At 34.4% G+C, this 22,494-nt stretch overlaps 1 protein-coding gene and 1 pseudogene across 7 annotated transcripts in view; both read left to right on the forward strand.

Moving 5' to 3' along the window:
* SENP6 (SUMO specific peptidase 6) overlaps positions 1 to 22,494 on the forward strand; it is a 122,803-nt gene that overhangs the window by 51,723 nt on the left and 48,586 nt on the right. For all 7 annotated transcript variants that reach the window (XM_032873174.1, XM_032873177.1, XM_032873181.1 and 4 more), the window contains 2 exons: positions 5,488 to 5,558; positions 17,656 to 17,801. In XM_032873174.1, the coding sequence (XP_032729065.1) occupies positions 5,488 to 5,558; positions 17,656 to 17,801 (217 nt within the window). The remainder of the gene's footprint in view (positions 1 to 5,487; positions 5,559 to 17,655; positions 17,802 to 22,494) is intronic.
* LOC116876825 lies at positions 1,465 to 1,565 on the forward strand (annotated as a pseudogene).

Genomic DNA, 22,494 nt, shown 5'->3' on the forward strand with positions numbered 1-22,494 from the left:
ATGATTACATAGATGGCTTTTCCAGATAGGAAAGATATGGTACTAAGATACTAGTGGAAGAATGAGTTTAACATGTTCAAGGAATATAAAGGAGGACCACAGTGGCTGGAGTTTAGGGAACAAAGGAGAAAATGTTACAAGGTGGATTTGGCAAGGTCAGCTAGGACCTAGATCTTAAAGCCTTTGTAAGACTTTATACCAGTATACTCACTTAGAAGCTTTCAGGGCATTTTAGATAGGGAAGTGTTAATACCTGATAAATCTTTGAGAGTTTTTAAAAAAACAGTGTTTTGTATATGATTTATAATTTGGTGCAATAAAACCTTAAGTCCGTGGCATTGAGTTAAGACTAAGGATGTTCCACTTTCCAAATACTGATGTGCTACAAAGGAAAATCAATAATAGTCTGTGACTAAATATTCAAAACTGTCTCAGCAAAATCTAGGGGTTAGGGAGGTAGAAAGGCAGAAATAAAAGGAATCTTTGGCCCTTCTTCTGGGAGGAGAATTGGAAAGGCAAGAAGTAATAGAATTTGAAAGACCTCAGATCATTGGCGATGCAGTAGGAGATCTTGCTTGAAGAAATGGCTGGAATCTTGATAATGTGATGTTAACAGGAATATGTAATCAGAATAAAGGTTGAGAAGAAAGGTAACTTAATTAGGGAAGGAAAACAAGTGAATAATAATTGTGCAACCAGTAACAATAGGGGAAAAGAGAAAACAAATAATAGAATTATATACAACAGACAGTAAAGTAAGAGGAAAGGAAAACATGAGGTCTGTCAGTCTTTACAGTAATTATAGTGAGGTTGAATATATTTAATAAAAGATAAATTGGTTGGATTAAACCCAGTTATACTATGTTGTTTAAAAGAATCAGAGATACAGTAACATTCTGTAAGGTCAAAAAAAAAGCTTGTTTAGTATCACAAAAGATGCAAACAGAAAGCATGAGTATAATTTTAATAAAAAGATGAAATTATGGATTAGTACTAAGTTGGGGGAAAAGGAGCATGTTTTGTAATAGGCATAATGTATAAAAGTATAACAAATACATAAAATTTCCTTAAAATACTTAAAATGGAAGAAGTTCTTGGTTAACGCACAGCTGTGGAAGATTTTAAATATATCTCTTGGAAAATTAGACTGATTTATGAGTTTAACATGAGTTTGGAATAATGAATTTTAACATTTGAATATTAATACACTTATTTTATAGAAATATACATCTTTTAGATCAGTTAGAGCAATGGAAAGATTAATAAAATGAGCTATCATTAAAATCCACCAGCAGAAAACAAGACAACAAAAACCCAGTGCCCAGATCCTGGGTTCTAATACCACTCTCTTAAGAAAAGCAACATGGAGAAATGACTGATTTTGGTTTGGGTTAAGGAAAACACAGAGTGAATATGAACTCCCTTAGTGTTAGAAACCAGGTACTCAAAAAACAAAAGAATACTTGCCTCAAAAGCCCATATACTAAAATTTTAACATTACAGAGAAGATTTTCATGGACCTTGTGTAAGGATTACAGGTAGGTCATGAAGCATTCTATATTTCTGTAAATATTGTACAATATATATTTTACCAGAATAAAGAAAAAAATGATGTCACATCTAGGGGACACAGGAACCAACTGAAAGCATTCCCAAAGACCAAAACTAAAACAGTTGGATTATAACCTAAAATATACAATAAATATCCATGTGTCATATTTGTAAAAATGATTGAATAAATCATTTATTTACTCAGCAATCCTAGGGTTTTATAAGCTACATAAAATGAACTGAAGGAAATGGACAGCTGTTCATTACAGAATTCTGAATAATTTATGTAGATACTCCACACTTAAGGAAGTGAAGTTTAACTACCCCACCCCTTTTGTGTGCTGGACTGACTTATTTACAAATAGAGTGTAGAAAGGGAAAAATAGTAACTCCAGAGTGGAGAAACATAGCAAACACTACCTTAGCCAAATGATCAAGATAACATCACCAGTGAAATCATACTGATATTATGTACCTCCTGGTAAAATGTGATGAGACGGACACTTGAACTCTGCAATATCCTAACCCTCAATTTTTTTTTTAAGATTTAATTTATTTACTTAAGAGAGCGAGTGTGTGTGTGTGAATGAGTGCACACAAACAGAGGGGAGAGAAGCAGACTCCTCACTCATCAGGGAGCCCTTTGTGGGACTTGATCAACCCTGAGATCATTACCCCCAAGCTGAAGGCAGAAGCTTAACCGACTGAGCCACCAGGTGCCCTCCTTCCCCCAAATTTATAACCTTGGTCTCATAATGAGAAAAACATGAGAGTGACCCAGGTTTAGGGGCATTCTACAACATAACTGCCGATTCTCTTCCAAAATGCCAAGTTCATGAAAGGTCAGGTAAGACTGGGAGACAGGAGGCTAAAGAAACTATACAATTAAATGCAGTGGATCCTGGGTTGGCTTCTGGAGCAACAACAGAAAGGATATTAGTGGAACAGCTGGTGAAATTCAGATAAAGTTTGGGATTTACTTAATAGTAGTGTACCATTGTTGGGTTTTTTTTGTTTGTTTTTGACATTTGTATAATGATGAAGGCGCTAACATTAGAAGAAACTGGATGAGGGATAGAATTCTCAATTGTCTTTTCAAATCTTCTGGATATCTAAAATTATTACAAAATTAAGCTTATTTAAAAGAAAACTTTCAGGGCTGAGGGCTCTATAGCCCTTAATATGCAGAGCATTGTGAGGTTATTTGAACAATTCTGCACAGGAGGAGGGAAGCTTTTCAATTGTTTTATGCTGCTTACAAAGTGTTGGGTCCTTGAGGTGAGGGATTTTTTTGTTTGTTTGTTTGCTTTTGTTTTTGTTTCAACTTCTACACAAAACACAAACCCTTATAAGCAAAAAAATCCCCACCTTGTAGATAACATGTGCTGCTTGGTTAAAAGTGAGAAAGAAATACCCACTGAGAAATCCTAGGTTTCAGCTGTTTGGAGTTTGAAATTTTTGTATCTGTAGAGTGATGGAGCCCTCAAGCCAAGAAATTAACATAAAATTTGATTTTTGATAACCTAACAATTTTTTAAAAAAATATATTTTAAAGAATACAAGATAGTTTATGGCTGGAAAGTTTTCAAAAATTTTCTTACCAGTAATACTTTCATCCTGAAATTCTTATATTTGTGTATTAAATTTGAAGGTATACTTTTATTTCTGTAATTTATTCATTACAAAGAAAAATTAGTTTCCCTGTTTATATAGGGAAATATGTAGCACATATTCATTATGTTGTGGCCATAAGATCTGGAAATGTTGGCCAATATACAGAATAGTTTATTAGCCTTGCATTATAATATGTGGTAGTCAAGAATATTATATGATACATTCTGTGTGGTGTTTGTTCCCCATTAGCAAGGCATGGTTTATTGCACTCAGATAGCAAAGAATACAGTGCATTTAATGCAGCATTTTCACCAGTCCATGCATGTGTATGATTGGTTGTGTCAGGTGATTTATGTCAGTTATTAGTGAATAAACCTGTATTTATAGCTTACCCCAGAATAAGTAATCAAGTAGGTTCAAACTAAAAAAATCCAAAATATTGGTATTTTCAGATTTTGTGCCCGTTCTCTGTCAAATAATTATTTTCTGTATTGATAATTCTTAGTATTTAAGAATGTATACTATTTGTGTTAGCCACTATTTTAAAAATAGTTTTTGGAGTTTACCATGCTAGTATCATCATTTGAATCCATTGCCTCTGTTATATTTTAAAGTTGGTATCTTTATTTTTCCAAACTGAAGGCAGTTATAAAAAAAGAGTTATAAAAATTAGAGATTAAAAAACCAATTGTTTGATTTAAAGATAAGACTATATTATATCCTCTTACTGTGAAAGTATATGAAATACAAAAACATGAGTTTTATTTTAAATTTAGTATAATTAGCTGAATACCTACCTCCTTTATAAGTGCTAGTACTACTACTATCTCAAAGCAAATTCTCATCCTTAAAACTCATATCTTCATGAATCTTAAAATTCTGTCAGGGTAGAAATTGCCCAGTTATACAAATAATGCTGCTCAATAATCATGAAAATTCTATTACTCATAGTATTGATGCAGTTTGCCAGCTTTCAGATTCTGGCATTGCTATTTAATAGTTATGTGAGAATAGGCAAGTTAACTAACTGTATTGTACCTCAGTCTCATCTATAAAGTGCTAATAATAATAATATAATTTATAAGGTAATTTTGAGGATTAAAGTACTTAATAGATATAAAGCCCTTAGAACAGTACCTGGCACATGATGTTCACGATCTGCTAACTGCTATTACAGATACACTACTGTCAATACTCTTGCTATTTTCTCCTTGTGTCATTCTCCTATTTTGTTTTTAATTTAGGTGTTTTGACTTTTACAACATAAGAGTATGAAGTCTTTCAGGAAAAATTTCTTTAGGATTTTTGTTTACTTAATTATATGCTCTGATCGGTATTGATCACTAGGGTGAATGAATTTATAAATAATAGTGTAGCCTCTTTTATTTTTAATTCTCTGGCTAAGTAAAATGGGAGTATTTTTAGAAATTTTTTATTTAGGGTGGAAAAGTAGCTATTATAGCTCCATGGTCTATTGCACTTTTTATAAATCTTTAATAGTTTTATCACATAACTAGCTATTTTTTTTTATTTACCCCCAAATTAGTGTATATTTGGACTTATATGCTGTTTGAGAATCTTTATTTACTAAGGATTATTTTCAAAATCCTGAAAATTGTATATGAAGTCTGACAATATAATTTAATGTATTTTTTAAGGTATAATTACATCTCCATAAGGTATTCATAGTGTAAGACTAAAATACTTATTCCAGAATTGCTGGTTTTGTACATAACATTTTTTATACTGATTTTGAAATTTTCCTCAAGACTAGTATCTTAATCACCATTTATTCCCTTTAGTCACTGTTTTTTTTTTTTTTAATTCACTGATTTGTTTTTAAACAGCTAAAAGCATTTACAGTAAAATTGGGCAAATTGGTTATGATTAAGCTGATTTTTTAAATTCAGAAAACGTGTGACAATGAAGTATTACATGTCTTTTTTTAATGTGGTTTTTATAAATTGATTATGAAGCCAGTTCCAAAAGAAAACTAAAGTTTTGTGCACCATATAGCTTTGGTGACTACTTTGAAAGGACAATAATTTGGATTCTCTTAGTATTAACTATTTATTTGAAAGTCTGCTTGCTATGGGTTTTGACAGATTGTCTAAATAAAATGTAGTCACTGTTCTTAGGGACCTTACAGTGTATTAAGCTTTACTATATTCGTATTACATAGTTTTATTATTTTATAGTATCACTTTTTTTATATGGCAAAGAAGTTACGGTTTACCTTTAGTAAACATATTGTAAGTATTCCCTCAGCCTTTTTGTTTTGAAAATATTTTTTCTGTTAAATCTGTAAATTTCCTTTTTTAGGAAAGAATACCCTCCTCATGTCCAAAAATTTGAAAATAATTCTGTAAGGTTGAGTCGGCCTCAAGGTGTTGGTAAGTGTACAGTTTTACTTGTTAACACCTGTGAAGGGTTTTGATTAGTTGTATGAAAGGTAAAAGAGACACACACTTGTTTTAGAATATTCCCAAGTATTTAGATATATGTAGAAAAGCCTTTCTTATAACTGATTTGAAATCTTACTTTATTGTGACCTAAAATTATCAGGGAATAGTTGCACAATGAGATTACAGTGTGAAATCTTTTTTTAAAAATAACATTTTCATTAAATTCAGGGTCCACATATTTACTATAGATGGGTTATAGCTTCAAAATTGTTTTATTGAACTGTATTGTAATCTTGTATGATATAGCTTTAAATGGTTATGATCCTAAAATTTAGAATATATTAGGCAACCACTGAATTAAAAAGAGACACCATACCTGATAAATTTTGTTAATAACATATGTTGGAAAATAGTTGTGCATAGAAATTCTTATTTTCATTGAAATAATCTTTTAATATACTCATACTAGTAAAAAAAATACAAATAATATTTATAGAAAAGATGTCACATCAAATTGATTTTTATTAGCTAGAATAGTGATTCTTAATCTGTGTGTCTTGTTTGTTCCAGGCCTTCTCTTGCTTTAAACTGTAGCATTATTGGATCATTTAAAAAATCTAATAATTTAAACTGGGTTTAATTAACTAATAATTTAAGCTGGGTTTTCCTGGTAGCTAGGAGTTTTTGTTTTTTGTTTTATAAACATATAATGTATTTTTATCCCCAGGGGTACAGGTCTGTGAATCGCCAGGTTTACACACTTCATAGCACTCACCATAGCACATACCCTCCCCAGTGTCCATAACCCCACCCCCTCTCCCGATACCCCTTCCTCCAGCAACCCTCAGTTTGTTTTGTGAGATTAAGAGTCACTTATGGTTTGTCTCCCTCCCGATCCCATCTTGTTTGATTTATTCTTTTCCTACCCCCCAGCCCCCCCATTTTGCATCTCCACTTCCTCATATCAGGGTGATCATATGATAGTTGTCTTTCTCCAACTGACTTATTTCGCTAAGCATAATACCCTCTAGTTCCATCCACATCGTCACAAATGGCAAGATTTCATTTTTTTGATCCTGCATAGTGCTCCTTGTATATATATACCACATCTTCTTGAACCATTCATCTGTTGATGGACATCGAGGTTCTTTCCATAGTTTGGCTATTGTGGACATTGCTGCTATAAACATTCGGGTGCACGTGCCCCTTCGGATCACTACGTTTGTATCTTTTTTTTTTTTTTTTAAGATTTTATTTATTTATTTGAGAGAGAGACAGTGAGAGAGAGTATGAGCGAGGAGGTCAGAGAGAGAAGCAGACTCCCCGTGGAGCTGGGAGCCTGATGTGGGACTCCATCCCGGGACTCCAGGATCATGACCTGAGCCGAAGGCAGTCGTCCAACCAACTGAGCCACCCAGGTGTCCCACTACGTTTGTGTCTTTAGGGTAAATACCCAGTAGTGCAATTGCTGGGTCATAGGGTAGCTCTATTTTCAACTTTTTGAGGAACCTCCATGCTGTTTTCCAGAGTGGTTGCACCAGCTTGCATTCCCATCAACAGTATAGGAGGGTTCCCCTCTCTAGGAGTTTGTGTTTTTTTTGTTTTGTTTTTTTAAAGATTTTGTTTATTTATTTATTTGACAGACAGAGATCACAAGTAGGCAGAGAGGCAGGCAGAGAGAGAGGAGGAAGCAGGCTCCCTGCTGAGCAGAGAGCCCGATATGGGGCTCGATCCCAGGACCCTGGGATCATGACCTGAGCCGAAGGCAGAGGCTTTAACCCACTGAGCCACCCAGGTGCCCCTAGGAGTTTGTTTTTTAAAGCACCTATATTCTTTGCTGCTCTGAGTGGAAATCAAATCGTATATTGAACGTATCCCTATTTTATGATAAGAATATTCCAGACTTCATCCTTTCTTAATAACTTGACAGTTATGAATTTGAATTATTGTACTTGGCACTACATGGTCATGCTCATTAAGTTTGTTAATAGTGACTACCCACTTCAACAGTCATTCTGTTATACATTAAATCCTTTTGGAACTCTACTGGATGCTGAGTCAAATGCTTTATGTTCATTATTTACTTTAACTCATTATCCAAGATCCTTTAAGATTAATTTAACTTTACCTTCATTGTGCACAGAGGAAACAGATGCACAGTGGGATTACACAGCTTGCTCATAGACATGGAGCTGGTATTGCAATGTAGGTCTATTTGATACCAAAGCCCATGCTCGTTACCACTGTGCTTTACTGTTTTCTTGCTAGACCGGAAAGAGAGTTATTTCTAATACTCAGAGAAGAACTGCACAATAGATACTGTCATTCTCAATGCACAAATGCATTTTGGTGATATAAGTGTTTTGGCCCATTCTTACAGTTTTAGAGACCAGTCGGCCCCAGGTTTGTTACAAATGATTTTTTAAATTTATTTGACGAAATTCATTAGGTGAGAATAATCTCTAGATTTTTTAAATTTTGAGATAATTTTTGACTTAGAGAAAAATTGTAGAAATGGTATGGAATACCATTTTTAGTATACCCATTTATCCTTTTTCCCATTTACCCTTTACCTACCTTCCCCTATTGTAACATCTTACGTCACAGTAGTACATTTATCAAACCTAAGAAATTGGCATTGGTATAACATTCTTAACTGAGCTATTTCACCAGTTTTTCACTAATATTTTTCCTCTGAAATCCAGTTTGGAATCTCATACTACATTATTTGTCATGTCTCTTAAGTTTCTCTGACAGTTTTGAAGAACAATGATCAATTACTTTGTAGAATGCCTCTCAATTTTAATTTATACGATGGTGTCTTATGATTAGACTGAGGCTATGCATTTTGGCAAGACTTCTACAAAAGTGATATGTCTTTAAAACACATCACATCAGGGGTGATGTTGATGTCTGTTTATGTTAACCACCATCTCTTGGAGTTAGATAGTTTCTGCTAAGGTTTCTCACTATAAAAGAAAAAATTTTTTTCTTTGTATTTAATAAAGTTATCTTGAGTGAAGATACTCTAAAACTACACAAATACCCTGTTTTTTCTTAAGCTTTCACCCACTCACTTTAGCATCCATTGGTGGATCTTGCTGGTAACTGTTATTGGTATTTATCTAATGGTAATTTTCTGTTTTCTTCATTTCTTTTACATTTATTAATGGGAATGCTCATGTAGGGAAAAGCTATACCTTCTCTCTTGTTTATTTATACCTTCCACCTCAGATAATATATTTAACTGTATTTAACTCATAAACTTTGTAGCTTTTGTGTCAGGAGGGTACATGTATACTTGAATATAGGTGAATAACAGTGCTATAATAATACTGCATATATTGTTGCGTAAAGATTGCTGTTGCGTGAAGATTGCATTTTATTTTAGGATTTCCTTTGGAGATAGTTTTTAAAACATTGACAGTTCAAACTCAGGATTAGTAGTTGGTGCATAGCACCTAGAATAATTTTCTCCTAAAAAGAAATTAACTGTCTTCTTATAGTTCTTAACATCTAAGGTGATATTCTCAATTACTTATTTTTCCCCTTTATTTTGCATCTAAGAGACACTTTCAATATGAATTTTGACAAGTTATAGTTATATGTCAGCACTTGGTAGCACTGATAAGCAGCTTTCTGGGATAAAATTAAAGCTTGTAAACTATTAAGTATAATTTTTGGTCATATCCACATATTCTGTTGCTTCTTTTGTTTGGTGTTCTTTTTGCATTTTCTGTAAACATAAAGACTGACAATAACTATATAACCATAAATTAAGATTTCTTTTCTTTTCTGCTCCTGTTCTTTGTATCCACATCACAGAGAATTGATAGATGTTGAACATTTAATTATATTCTTAATGTAAATACATTATGATTACAACTTTAATCACCTGATTTATACTATTTAATTCATGTGCAGAAGAAAAATATACCCTTATTCTTAACCAATCTGTATATCTTTCATTAGCATCTTAATATATAACTTCCCAAGTTTTTTCTATGCATGTCCCTTCTTTTTTTTTTTTTTAAAGCATTCATGCTATATATATGTACTGTTCTATAACTTGCCTTTTGACTTTGTTGTGATATTAAATCTGGTTTCTATACTCTCATTAAAAGATATGGGGCACCTGGGTGGCTCAGTGGGTTAAGGCCTCTGCCTTTGACTCAGGTCATGATCTCAGGGTCCTGGGATCAAGCCCCACATTGGGCTCTCTGGTTGATGGGGAGCCTGCTTCCTCCTCTCTTTCTGCCTGCCTCTCTGCCTACTTGTGATCTCCGTCTGTCAAATAAATAAATAAAATCTTAAAAAAAATAATAATGGAATATCAGGGTGCCTGGGTAGCTCAGTGGGTTGAGTGTCTGCCTTTGGCTCAAGTTATGGTCTCAGGGTCCTGGGATTGAGTCCTGCCATCGAGCTCTCTGCTCATCAGGGAGACTGCTTCCCCTCTCTCTCTGCCTGCCTCTCTGCCTCCCTCTCTGCCTCCTTGTGATCTCTCTCTCTGTCAAATAAGTAAATAAAATCTTTAAAATAAAATTAAAAAAAGATATTAGATATCAGAGGAAAACCAGCATTGGAAACACAATCAAAAGAAGTTTAAGAGTCAAATGGATGAGTTTACTTTTGGGGGACTTGTTTACAAGTTAATGTATCCAAGTCTGTGTAATTATTTTTTAATGAATAGTGACCATTGTATTTACATACCATAATTTAGGTGGTTTTCAGTGGTTTGGTAGTATATATATTATGATTAATAATCTAGGATATATATCTTGTGTATTATTTCCTTAGATTAAATCCCTAGTAACAAAGTTATAGGGACATAGTTTATAAGATTTATGATACGTTACTGCCAGATGGCCTTTTTTAAAAGGGTGTGTCAGCTTCCAACAAACGGCATTTGAGTATATCTGTTTTTTCATTCTCCTCCAGCAGCATTAGCTGTTATCATTTAGGCATTGCCAGTCTGATAGAGAAATAGTATTTGTTTTTCCACATTTCCTTCATTATTGGTGAGGCATTACAATGGCCATTTGAATTTCTTCTTTTTTTCATGTCTATTGTGGCTTTGCCTGTTTATCACTTATTTAGCATAGCCAAAAGTGATTTTTTTCTTTAAGGAGGTTGTAACGAGAACATAATACATGACTAGTTTTATTTTACATTGAAAATCAGTCATGGTGGCAACTACTTGATGGAGAAAACTAACTGTTCTGGTTTGTCTTTATCTTTTGAAAGACTGTAAAAATAATTTAAAAGCAAATACATAGGAGCACCTGGGTGGCTCAGTCAGTTAAGTGTCATGATCCCAGGGTCCTGGGATTGAGCCCCACATTGGGCTCCTTGCTCAATGGGAAGCCTGTTTCTCCCTCTGCCTTTTGCTCCCTTTGCTTGGGCTCGGTCTCTCTCTCTTTCTGTCACATAAATAAATAAAATCTTTAAAAAAAAAAATCAGCAAATGTGTAACGAGAATAAAGGTAGTTGTTTGTGTTCTGTTACTATCCTTGGGGTTTATATTTTCCAGCTTATTAGTCATATCACAACTAAATTGTCAAACAACAAAGTTAAGGACCTTCCTTGCCCCACTCTACCTCCAGCTTCTATTATTAAAATTTTCAAACATCAGAAAAGTTGAAAGACTTTTATGGTAAATGCACGTTTCTAGCACATAGATTCTACAATTAACACTTTTCTATGGTTGCTTTATTACATTTATTTGTATATGAATTTATCTTTTTATGCATTTTAGAGTAAACTGCAGTTGAGTAAATTGCAGACACCAGTACACTATACTACTAAACACTTCAGGTATATCATTATTTACAGTTCAATATTTGTTCATAGTTTTCTTCTTTGAAATAAAAATTTACATACAGTGAAATGCACAGATCTTAAGTATACAGTTTAATAAATTTTAACAAGTACACAAACCTTTCTAACTCAAATCCCTGTAAGTACGTAATAAGATAGTATCATCACCTCAGAAAGTTCTTTCATCTTCCTTCCCAGTTAGTCTTTATTCCTGCCCTGTCAAAGGTAGTCATTGTTCTGATTTTTCCCTGCATAGACTAATTTTACCTATTCTAGAACTTCATATAAGTGGAATAATACATTATGTACTCTTTTATGTAAGACTTTTTTCATTCAGGATAATTTTGGGGGGATTGATCTGTGTTGTTGCATGCATTTGTAGTTCGTTCGTTTTTAGTATTCCATTATACAAATGTACCAGTTTGTTTATTCATTCTCCTGATATTAGACCCCTGGGTTGCTTCCAGTTTTTGACTATTATGAATAAAGCTGACATGAACATTTCTTTTTATGGAGGACCTTTTTTTAAATTAGATTAAAAATTTATTCTCTATATTCAACCCTTAATCACTTGTACTTATGCCATAATAGCTCCCATATGCTCACCTTTTCTGCTCAGCTGGAGATAGCATGGTATGTTAAAAAGATGTTGAGGGGCAGCTGGGTAGCTCATTCAGTTAAGCATCTGACTTCAGCTCAAGTCATTATCTCAGGGTCCTGGGATCAAGCCTGTTTTGGGCTCCCTGCCCAGTGGGGAGTCTGCTTCTCCCTTCTGCACTGTCCTCCCCGCCAGCAGGCTCATTCTTTCTCTGTCTCTCCCTCTCAAATAAATAAAATACTTTAAAAAATAAAAAATAAATAAAAAGATGTTGAGCTAGAAAATCCAATAAGAAATATCCTAATCTTGGTGTTCCTTATTGTGGTCTTGGGTGAACATTCTGTTTTCTTCTTATCCCTCTTTAATACTCGTTGTATAGAAACTGCTTCTTAATCTTCATAGGAGTGATAACTAAAACTTGGCTGCTCTGGACTAGAGTAGCTTCTCTAAAGATATTAGTTCTCTCAGATATTAGTTGTTCAGAGAAGCTTTCAGTTTCTCTTCTTTGGAGGCTAAGTCTTTATGTTTCTAGATGTGCGAGTGAATCAGTATTTCTGTGTGGCAAAGTTAAGGCATTTTCAGAGATGACATAATAACAGCATTCTTTTCACCCATGTAATTTCATCTTTTTAAAGTGTGTCGTATAGTTCTGTCTTTTGTAATGTGATTCATTAATCCAGTAAACATTTTTCGAGCCCTTATTAGCTTGTGCAGTTTCTAGACACTGGGAAAATACGTGGCTAAAACATGATTTCTCCTCTTTCAGAGCTGACTGTATAATGGGATGAAACAGATCAGTACAAATAATAACAGTAAATAAAATGAGGTGCTAATAGAAGTACAGATAAAATACTGTGGAAGCTCCAAATATTGCTTATGCATGCTTAGCGTGAGGCAGACATAGCTTAACAAAGAATAGTTTGAATTTACTTAGATAAATAGGGAGGGCTTTACTTGTGGAGACAATAGCAATATATGTAAGAGGATGAAAGGAAAAACACTGGAAAAATACATCCCTTTGAAGTACAGTTTGTTTGGAAGACTGGAACATCAGCACAAACATGCTGTGTGAAGAGCTTTGGTTCTGAATTTTTTCCTTAGCTACTAGATTCATTGAGCTATTTTAAGTATTAGAATGATAGTCATTTTTTTTTGTTAGATCACTTTGGCAATAGTGGGGAAGAATTTAAACCAAGCTCATTTGGAGTGAGGAAAATCAATTTGGCAAGAGCTAAGTATCTGAAATGTAGCGGCAGTGATGTTCGAGAGGAAGAATGAATTTAAGAGCTGTTAGTAGAATTCTTTGAATGTGAGGAAGGAGGCACAAGGAGAAGTCAACTGTTACTTAGATTTCAACTTTGATGTCCAGGAAAGTAAAGGTGTTTGAACGGCCAAAGGCTGAGAAAGTACAATGCACTTAGTGTAAGTCTATGTGATTATAATAACAGGAATAATTATATAGTCTTCTTAACACAGTATTGTATATCAAACTCAAATATTACATAATGCTGATTTCTATGTGCAGATAATCTTATTTAAAAAATTAAAAGATAGGATATTGAAGATAGGAATATGGAAGTATTTAACAAATTTGGGATTATGCAGGTAGAACATTTTGATTTGTAGATTCATTAACATGTTTTAGAAACGTACATTATCTTCTTGCATACTTAAATCTTTACTGATAAAATCAGATTGTAATAAATACTGTCCCGTTTTTGTTGCTCACTTAAAAATTCTAATTATATCCCTAATGAAAATTAAATTTACATTGAAAAGTAATGAGGAAAATCCTTTCGTATTTCTTGAACGTAAAAAACCATTAGTTTAGTTTCCTTCATCTAAACAGTTGTAGCCAGTATTTGAATTAAATATTTTCTCATTATTAATTATTATTTTTTATTTTAGGGAGGGATGGGCAAAGGGAGAGTTTGTCACAGGGCTCAATTTCACGACCCTGAGATCACGACCTGAGCCAAAACTAATAAGAGTTGGATGCTTAGCCTACAGAGCCATTCACACGCCCCTTTCATTACTAATCTAAGAAGAATAACTAACTTAGAAAAAATTGTGTGTGTGTGTGTGTGTGTGTGAGAGAGAGAGAGAGAGAGAGAGAGAGATTGATTCCGTTGATTGATTCAGTGTGAAAAGTACTTCTGCTGCCTTAGTAACAGAATAGCCTGAGGAGAATATTGGTACTCTTGACAAAAGTGGTCCACAATGTGTGAGGAGATCTGGTGAGGAATGAAAAGTAGAGTAGAGCTACTAGGACAGGGCTGCAACTTAAAGTTCTGGTTATTCTTTTATTAATAGTATTTTTACTGAAGTATGGTTGACATAAAATATCACTTTAGTTTCAGGTGTACAACATAGTGATTCGACAACTCTGTAAATTATGCTGTGCTCACCACAAGTGTAGCTACCATCTGTCACCATACAACACAATTACAGTTACATTGACTGTTTCTTATGCTGTGCCTTTTATCCTTGTGATTTATTCATTCCATAACTGGAAGCTTGTATCCCTAGTCCTTTTGACTCATTTTGCCTACCCTTCCCCCTCTTGGCCACCATCAGTTTATGAGTCTGTTTCTGCTATTTGTTTGTTTGATTGATTTTTTTTTAGATTCCACACATAAGTGGAAATTACGAAGTCTTTCTGTTTGATTTATTTTGCTTAGCACTATGTCCTCTAGGTCTATGTTGTCACTGAATGGCAAAATTTCCTTTTTGTGTGTGTGTATGTGTGTTTTTGTAAACATAGCAGTGTATAAATCATTTCAAATTCAATTTTTAAAAAAATTCTTTGGGTACGTACCCAGTAGTGGAATTACTGGGTCCTGTGGTATTTCTTCTTTTTAATTTTTTGAGGAACCCCCATACTGTTTTTCATAGGGGCTATACCAGTTTATATTCCCAGTCATAGGGAGCAAGGATTCCCTTTCCTCCACATCCTCATCGACACTTGTTATTTCTTGTCTTTTTGATTAGCCATTCTAACTGGCATGTGAGGTGCTATTTCATCATGGTTTTGATTTGCATTTTCCTGATTATTAGTAATGTTGATTCATCTTCTCATGTGTCTGTCTTTGGAAAAATGTCTGTTCAGATCCTCTGCTCATTTTTTATTTGGATTATTTGTCTTTTTGATTTTGAGTTGTATGAGTTCTTTATATATTTTGGATATTAATCCCCTATCAAATAATATTATTTGCAGATATCTTCTTCTATTCGGTAGGTTTCTTTTTCATTTTGTTGATGGTTTCATTTGCTGTGCACAAGCCTTTATAGTCCTGGGGTACCTGGGTGGCTCAGTGGGTTGAGAGTTTGCCTTCAGCTCAGGTCTTGATTCCATGGTCCTGGGATCAAGCCCTGCATTGGGCTCCCTGCTCAGTGAGGAACCTGCTTCTCCCATTCCTTCTGCCCCTCCCTGTTTGCACTTGCTCTCACACATTTTCTCTCTCTCTCAATAAATAATAAAAATAAAATCTTAAAAAAAAAAAAAGAAGTCCCCTTAACATTTCTTGTAAGGTAGTTTAGTGATGATGAACTTCTTTAACTTGTGTTTGTCTGGGAAACTCTTTAGCTCTCCTTTAATTCTGAACATGTAGCTTGCCTAGTAAAGTATTCTTGGTTGTGGGTTTTTCCCTTTCATCACTTTGAATATAATCATACTACTCTCTTCTGGTCAGCAAAGTTTCTGCTGAAAAATCAGCTGGTAGCCTTAATGTGGTTTCCCTCTTATGTAACTATTTGTTTTTTCTCCTGCTGTTTTTAAGATTTTCACTTTATCTTTAATCTTTGAGATATTATTATCTGTTTTGGTATGGATCTCTCTGGCTTCAGCTTGTATGGGGTTCTCTCTCTCTGCTTCTATACCTGGATATCTGTTTCCTTCCCCAAGTTAGGTTTTCAGTCGTTATTTCTTTAATTAAATTATCTGCCCCTTTTTTTTCCTTCCTTGGGACCCCTATAATATGAATGTTAATTATACTTGATGTTAATATACTTGATGTTGTCCCAGAGATTCCTTAACCTGTCCTTTTTTTGTTTGTTTGTTTGCTTTACTGTTCAGCTTGGGTAGTTTGCATTACCATATCTTCCAGATTGTTCATCTATTCTCCTGCATTCTCTAATCTGATGTTGATTCCCTCTAATGTATTTTTAATTTTGGCTGTTGTATTCTTCAGCTCTGATTGGCTCTTTTTAAATTTTTTATCTCTATGTCAGAGTTGTTGTTTTGTTCATCTGGTCTTCTTTCATGTCCAGTGAGCCTCTTTATGACCACTACTTTGAATTCTTCATTGGGCAAATTATGTATCTCCATTTCATTTAGTTCTTTTTCTGAGGTTTTGTCTTACTCCTTTTGTTTGGAACATATCTCACTGTGTTCTCATTTTTCTGACTGTCTATGTTTGTTTCTTTGTATTGGGTAGGTCACCTACTTCTGATCTTGAAAGCAGTGGTATTATATAGAAGGCATCCTATGAGGTTGGGTAGCACATTAACCCCAGTCACTAGAAACAGGTCCTCCAGGGGTATCCCCTGTATAGGTTGTGTGTATACCTTCCTGTTGTGACAAAGCCATGACTTTCATGGGTATACTGGTGAGCAGGGCTGGCTGAGAGATCTGGCTGTGGCTGTGGTGGCCTTGCTGATGGGTAGGGTTAGCTCTTGGCACACCTGGCTGAGAGGTACAGCTGCAGCTGCTGTGAGTCTGCTTGTAGGAGAGGCACCGTCCCTGAGGGGTTGCTCACTGGGTGGGGTGTTGTGGGAGGTACTTTGGAGGCACACATGGGGTTTGGCTGCTTGAGTCAGGGTAGATCCACAGGCAAATGCTGGGGAGAAGTAAGCAGTCCACTATAGTAAGATAGATAGATAGTATTATAACTGGCACCTCCAAGTGTCTGGTCAGCTAGACTGAAGCGCAAGAAAAATGGTGCTTCCCAGTATTTTTATTCTTGGAGAAACCTCCTATATATCCCTGTTCCTTCCATACCTGCCCTAAACTTAGTCAATGAATCTCTTTCGTGTATAACCCAGGTACTTTTCAAAGTGCTAAGTGATATAATGCACTAGCTCTTTAAGAGCAGAGTCTTTTTTACTTATAGTCCACCAGCTTTCGCAGTTAAGGCCTACTGATTTTCAAAGCTCTTGGAGTTAATCCTTGCTGATTTTCAAAGCTAGGTGTTATGGTGGCTTGTCTTCTTGGTTGGATTCCCAGAGTTAGGGTGCCTAACTTGATCCCCTCACTCCTCAATGAGAACTAATATCCATCCCACTTTGGGGTTGCCTGCGGGGGATTTTGTTCCAGACTGCACCGCTGGCCCTCATACCCTTCCTTTTCAATGTGCCTTTTCCTTTATTTTTTTTTTAACTGTGGAAGATCTGTTCTGGTAATCTTAAGGTCGTTTTCAGAGTGAGTTGTATTGTATGTAGTCGTTGCCTTGGTGCCTGAGGGAGGAAGTGAGTTCCAGATCCTCTAACTCAGCCATCTCTCCCTGCTTCCAAGTTTTGGTTACTCCTTATTATATACATTGTGAAACATTAATTTATTTTAACCAAAACGTAAGAATTTTACAATATAAATTAGCATTGTTTATAAGCAAAGATCATGAGGAATTTATTAAATTTCATTTCAGTACTGCTGTTTTTTCCTCCTTCCTTTAGATCGTGTAATGAAGAAAGCTGAAGAGTCTGAATCACACCTGGAGTCTGAAATTAAAAGGAAGGTACCACAGAAACGTCACAGTAGCACATATCAGTCTCCACCTGCTCTGTCTCCTGCTTCAAAAAAATGTTTAACTGATTTAGAGGTGGGTGGAGAAATTACTCTTTGTTGTTAATCAGTTGATATTTTTATCAATACTATTTTTAGTGCTTACTAAATTCTAGGTGATCTTTTCGTAACAGGACTAGAAAAGACCTAGAAAAGTTATTTAAGCAAACTTTTCTGCCTTCATTATGTCATTTTTTTTCACTATCCAAAATGTAGAATACCTGTCTTCTGAAAACAATTGATCATTGCCTTCCTGCAACATACTCCAAATAATAGCTCTCAACCAGAAATATTTGGAAATAATTTAAAATTTACAAAAAATTGAAGAAATAACAAAAAGACTGTCCATATACTCTTCTACTAGATTCTCCAGTTTTCCACATCTGATATATTGCTTTCCCTGCCTTCCTTCCCCCTTACCTCTGTGGTGTGGTGTGGTGTGGTGTGGTGTGATATGGTGTGTTGTGGTGTGTGTGTGTATGTTTCTGCACCATTTGAGTATAAGCAACAGACATGATGCCCATTTAACACTTAATACTTTAGTGCATGTTTCCTTAAAAAAGCCAGGGGGTAGAGAGGAGGCATTTTCTTACATAATCATAGTGCAACTGTCAACATTTTTAGATTAACATGGATCCAAAATTACTGTCTTATCCATAAACCCCATTCAAATGTCACCTAATTAATGTCCTTTATCAGAACAGGATCTGGTTCAGAATTGTGTTATATTTAATTGTATGATCTTTAGTCTTCCTTAATCTGAAATAATTCCTTAGTCTTTCCATGTCTTTCATCACCTTGATATTGTGGAAGATATGATGTTTCTTCATGATTTCTGCATCCATTTTTCAGGAATTCTCTGAAGTGATTCTGTAATCTTATCATTATATTGTATCAGAATGCATACAATGTTGATTTTCACATTATAACTTTTTTTTTTTTAAAGATTTTATTTATTTATTTGACAGAGAAAGATCACAAGTAGGCAGAGAGGCAGGCAGAGAGAGAGAGAGAGGGAAGCAGGCTCCCTGCTGAGCAGAGAGCCCGATGCGGGACTTGATCCCAGGACCCTGAGATCATGACCTGAGCCGAAGGCAGCAGCTTAACCCACTGAGCCACCCAGGCACCCCACATTATAACTTTTATCTTAAGATGTACTTTCCTAGATTTATCCACTGTAAAGTTAATTAGTGGGTATTTCTTATTTATTAATAAGATGAATTAGTGTAAGGTAAGGTACTCTACCAGTAGCTCATGAATTAAGGATGAGCTACTATAAGGTAGAGGGTTTCCTTATCTTACCTTTACTTAATGTATTCCTTTATATCAGCACAGATGTATAGATTCCTTTTTTTTTTTTTTAATTGAAGTGTAGTTGACACGATATGGATTCTTACTCAAAAAAGTTACATTCTGTCACTGTTACTATTTTGATGCTTAAATTGTTCCAGTCTTATCCCCTGGGAAGTTATTTAAGCTGTCTCCTCTTTCTTTTTGACACATCCACATCATTCTTTGAGTGCTGCCCTTAATTTTTGATGTAACCAGATGGTCTAGACTTCTTTGTATTTTCTCTGTCTCGGTTTTACAGTCATTCTTTTCTCCAAGGACCCATTGTTCCTATTAGGTTATGCTCATTGCTACTTGGTATCAGGTTTATAGGCCCTCTCAGTGGACAAAACTAGTAAATATATGTGTGTTTATATGTTAGTATTTAGTACATGTTAAAATCCATGAATTCATCTGGAGCTGCCTTGAGATTGAGTTGAGGCCAAGGGAAAAAAAAAAACCCTTCCTGCCAAAATAATAAAATAAAATTCACGAATTCATACTGATAATTCCTATTCTAGTCTAAAACCACAGTGCTTATCTTGGTCTTTACCACTTTTCATGTTTGTGACTTCCTTCTCTGACTGAGAAACCTGACTTCCATCATGTCCAGTGTATTTACTTACTGATTTTAGTTGCTTTTTATTTGATTATTTTCCTGGCATACCAGCCTAAGCTAGGCTTAGGCCGTACTGGCATTTCCGCACTACCTTGCCCACTGCTTGATTCAGGTGAAGAAGAAAGAGAAAAGACAAAAGCTTTTCCCCAAGACACACCATCCTTCCCTAGGGATGCAAGCTGAAAACCTCAGAATATTTTTAACATCCAAAATAAATCTTCCTTTTACTTTTCACTGCCATGCCAGTTGTTCTTATTCTGTTCTTAGTGAACATAAAGAATTGATTCTAGCCACCCTCTATGTAATTTTTAATTCTTAGAAAAGATTAATGGGTTGTTTTCCCCCTCATGTAGTCTGTGAAATGCTACACTTTATGCTGCTTAAGGAAACACAGTCTTTGATATTTGATGAGATTTTACATATTAAGACTCTTTGCTAAAAATGATGTCTCAGTGGTTCTCAATAGAGACAGGCTCATTCTTACTAAGTGTAATTGGTTATTATTTATGTATAAAGCCTAGCAGATAATATGTATTAGTGATTTGGATTTACTTTATTTTGTAAAAGTCTACCTACCAACAGGGGGAAAATGAATCTTTAATTAGTCTTTATTTTCCAAAAGAAATTATATCTAACATGAAATTGTTATGGAAAAATACAACTTTATACACACTTCACTAAAAGTAATTGATCAGTATTGAGATTCTGGTTTTGAGATCACTAGGTTGATAAAATTCTGAAACTCTAGTTTTTATCATGGAAAATTTAACATATATTTGGTTCAGTTAACCTGCATTTTGTTTTTAATTGTTGAAAGTAGTTCCAAGGTATGTGTTTCTTAGCTGATGGAAGGCATATGATAGTAGCTCACAGTTTATTTCATTATGTATTTTAATATCAGAAACTTTAATAGTATGTGCTTTTTGTATTTAATATCAATTTTATAAAAGGAAATATGTGGAAGTATTACCTTTTCATGAGGTCTGTTCTTTGAACTATGTCCTATTAATCTTTATTACGGACAGTGAATAATTGGAGTCAGTCAATACCCAACTTGATCATTTTCATTATGAAAATAGTAGAGTTTAGATTTTTTCTAAACAATTAAGTATTTTAGTGCAGGGTGGTATATAAATGGAAACTACTCCTTTATTTATGAGTTTGCCTTTTAGGTGCAGTGGAACATGGCCAACCATTTGCAGTTCATCAGTGAATAATTGTATTATTTCATTAATATACAGTTGACCCTTCAGCAACACAGGAGTTAGAAGTACTGATCCCCTGAATAGTTGAAAATATTAATTCAACTTTCAACTCCCCCAAAACTTTATTAATAATCTACTGTTGACTGGAAGCCTTATCAACAACAAAGGCAACTAACTTGTATTTTGCATGTTATATTATATGCTGTATTCTTACTATAAAGTAACTTAGAGAAAAGAACATGTTAAAATCATAAGAAAGAGAAAATGCGTTTATAGTACTGTACTGTAAAATAATCATCATGTAAGTAGACCTGTGCAGTTCAAACCTGTGTTGTTTAAGGTTTAACTATACTATTAATTTTTTGCCTTATGATAGGCTAAAATTTCGGAGTTAGTCTGTCCCGTATTTGTGTCTAACCAGTTGTTTGCATACTTTGCCTGCTAACTATGTGTCCTAAATACACGAGGCGCTATCAAAAGTCCTATAAGAAAAATAAATTCCTTAGACCTACTATACTACCAGTAGTATAACTGAATTGTGCTATGTACTGGCAGAGAAAGAATGTTTTTGTTTCTTTTTGTTTTGTTTTGTTTTAATTCACCTTTGCTAAGATAGTGAGCTGATGTTCTACTAAGTTCACCTTTGCCTTGGTTGAAGCTTGGTTTCATTCTTTGTTGTTATCTGGGGTAGATTCTTGAATAGGTAGCATGATATAATAGAACGGCTTTGTGGGTCATGTAGGACAAGGTAAATAATTTTTGTCAGTTTTCCCATCTTTAAAACAAGGAGATAAGACAGTATGCTGGGTTTTAGACTTTTTTCTACATATTTTTTAGTTAAAAATTTACATAGAATAAAATGTGTAGAACTTAAGTATTAGCTCAATGAATTTTGAAATTTATGTTTACACAAGTGATCATATATAACTACCACTTAAGGTCAATCCTGCAACTGCTTGATGATTTCTGTCACCTAAAAGACTTTATTAAACAACTGTGTATTCTCTTATGTATTTTTAAGTTGACAGTCAGCAGTTTTTGTTTCAAGTATAAATGGTTACATTGGATGTAGTAGTTAACACAATGAAAGGAGTAATAGAGTAGCTAACTCACTCGTATATGGATCTGGTAGCATCCAAATACAATAGCACTTAATAATTACAGTCTCTATCATCTCCCTGCTAGAAGTATTTATCCACTTATTTCCTATGATATAAGGCTTGAAGTGTTTAAAAAAATTTCTTTTTGATTGAGTTATTTTGATTATTAATAGTAGACTTTGATTAAAACTGTTACAGTTTGATAAGTACCTTTTTGACATAAAAAGTAAAATTATTAGAAATGCGTGTCTTAATTAGAGACATTGACTGTTTTTCTCAATTTCTATGTCCATGAATAAAGATTATGTTGCATATTCAGACAGGATTCAACATCTCTTCGTGTTTTTCCTTCTTATAGTCATATGTGCTAAAGAACCTTTTTCATGTAAATAAGTACATGAGTCTGAAAAGAATCCTTGAACTCCTAAATTATATGCCCCAAATCACAGGAAGCTCTACCATCAAAAATATTTTTAA

Source organism: Lontra canadensis, unplaced genomic scaffold, assembly GCF_010015895.1.
Source record: "Lontra canadensis isolate GAN:19392208 unplaced genomic scaffold, GSC_riverotter_1.0 scaffold47, whole genome shotgun sequence".
Classification (NCBI taxonomy): Eukaryota; Metazoa; Chordata; class Mammalia; order Carnivora; family Mustelidae; genus Lontra; species Lontra canadensis.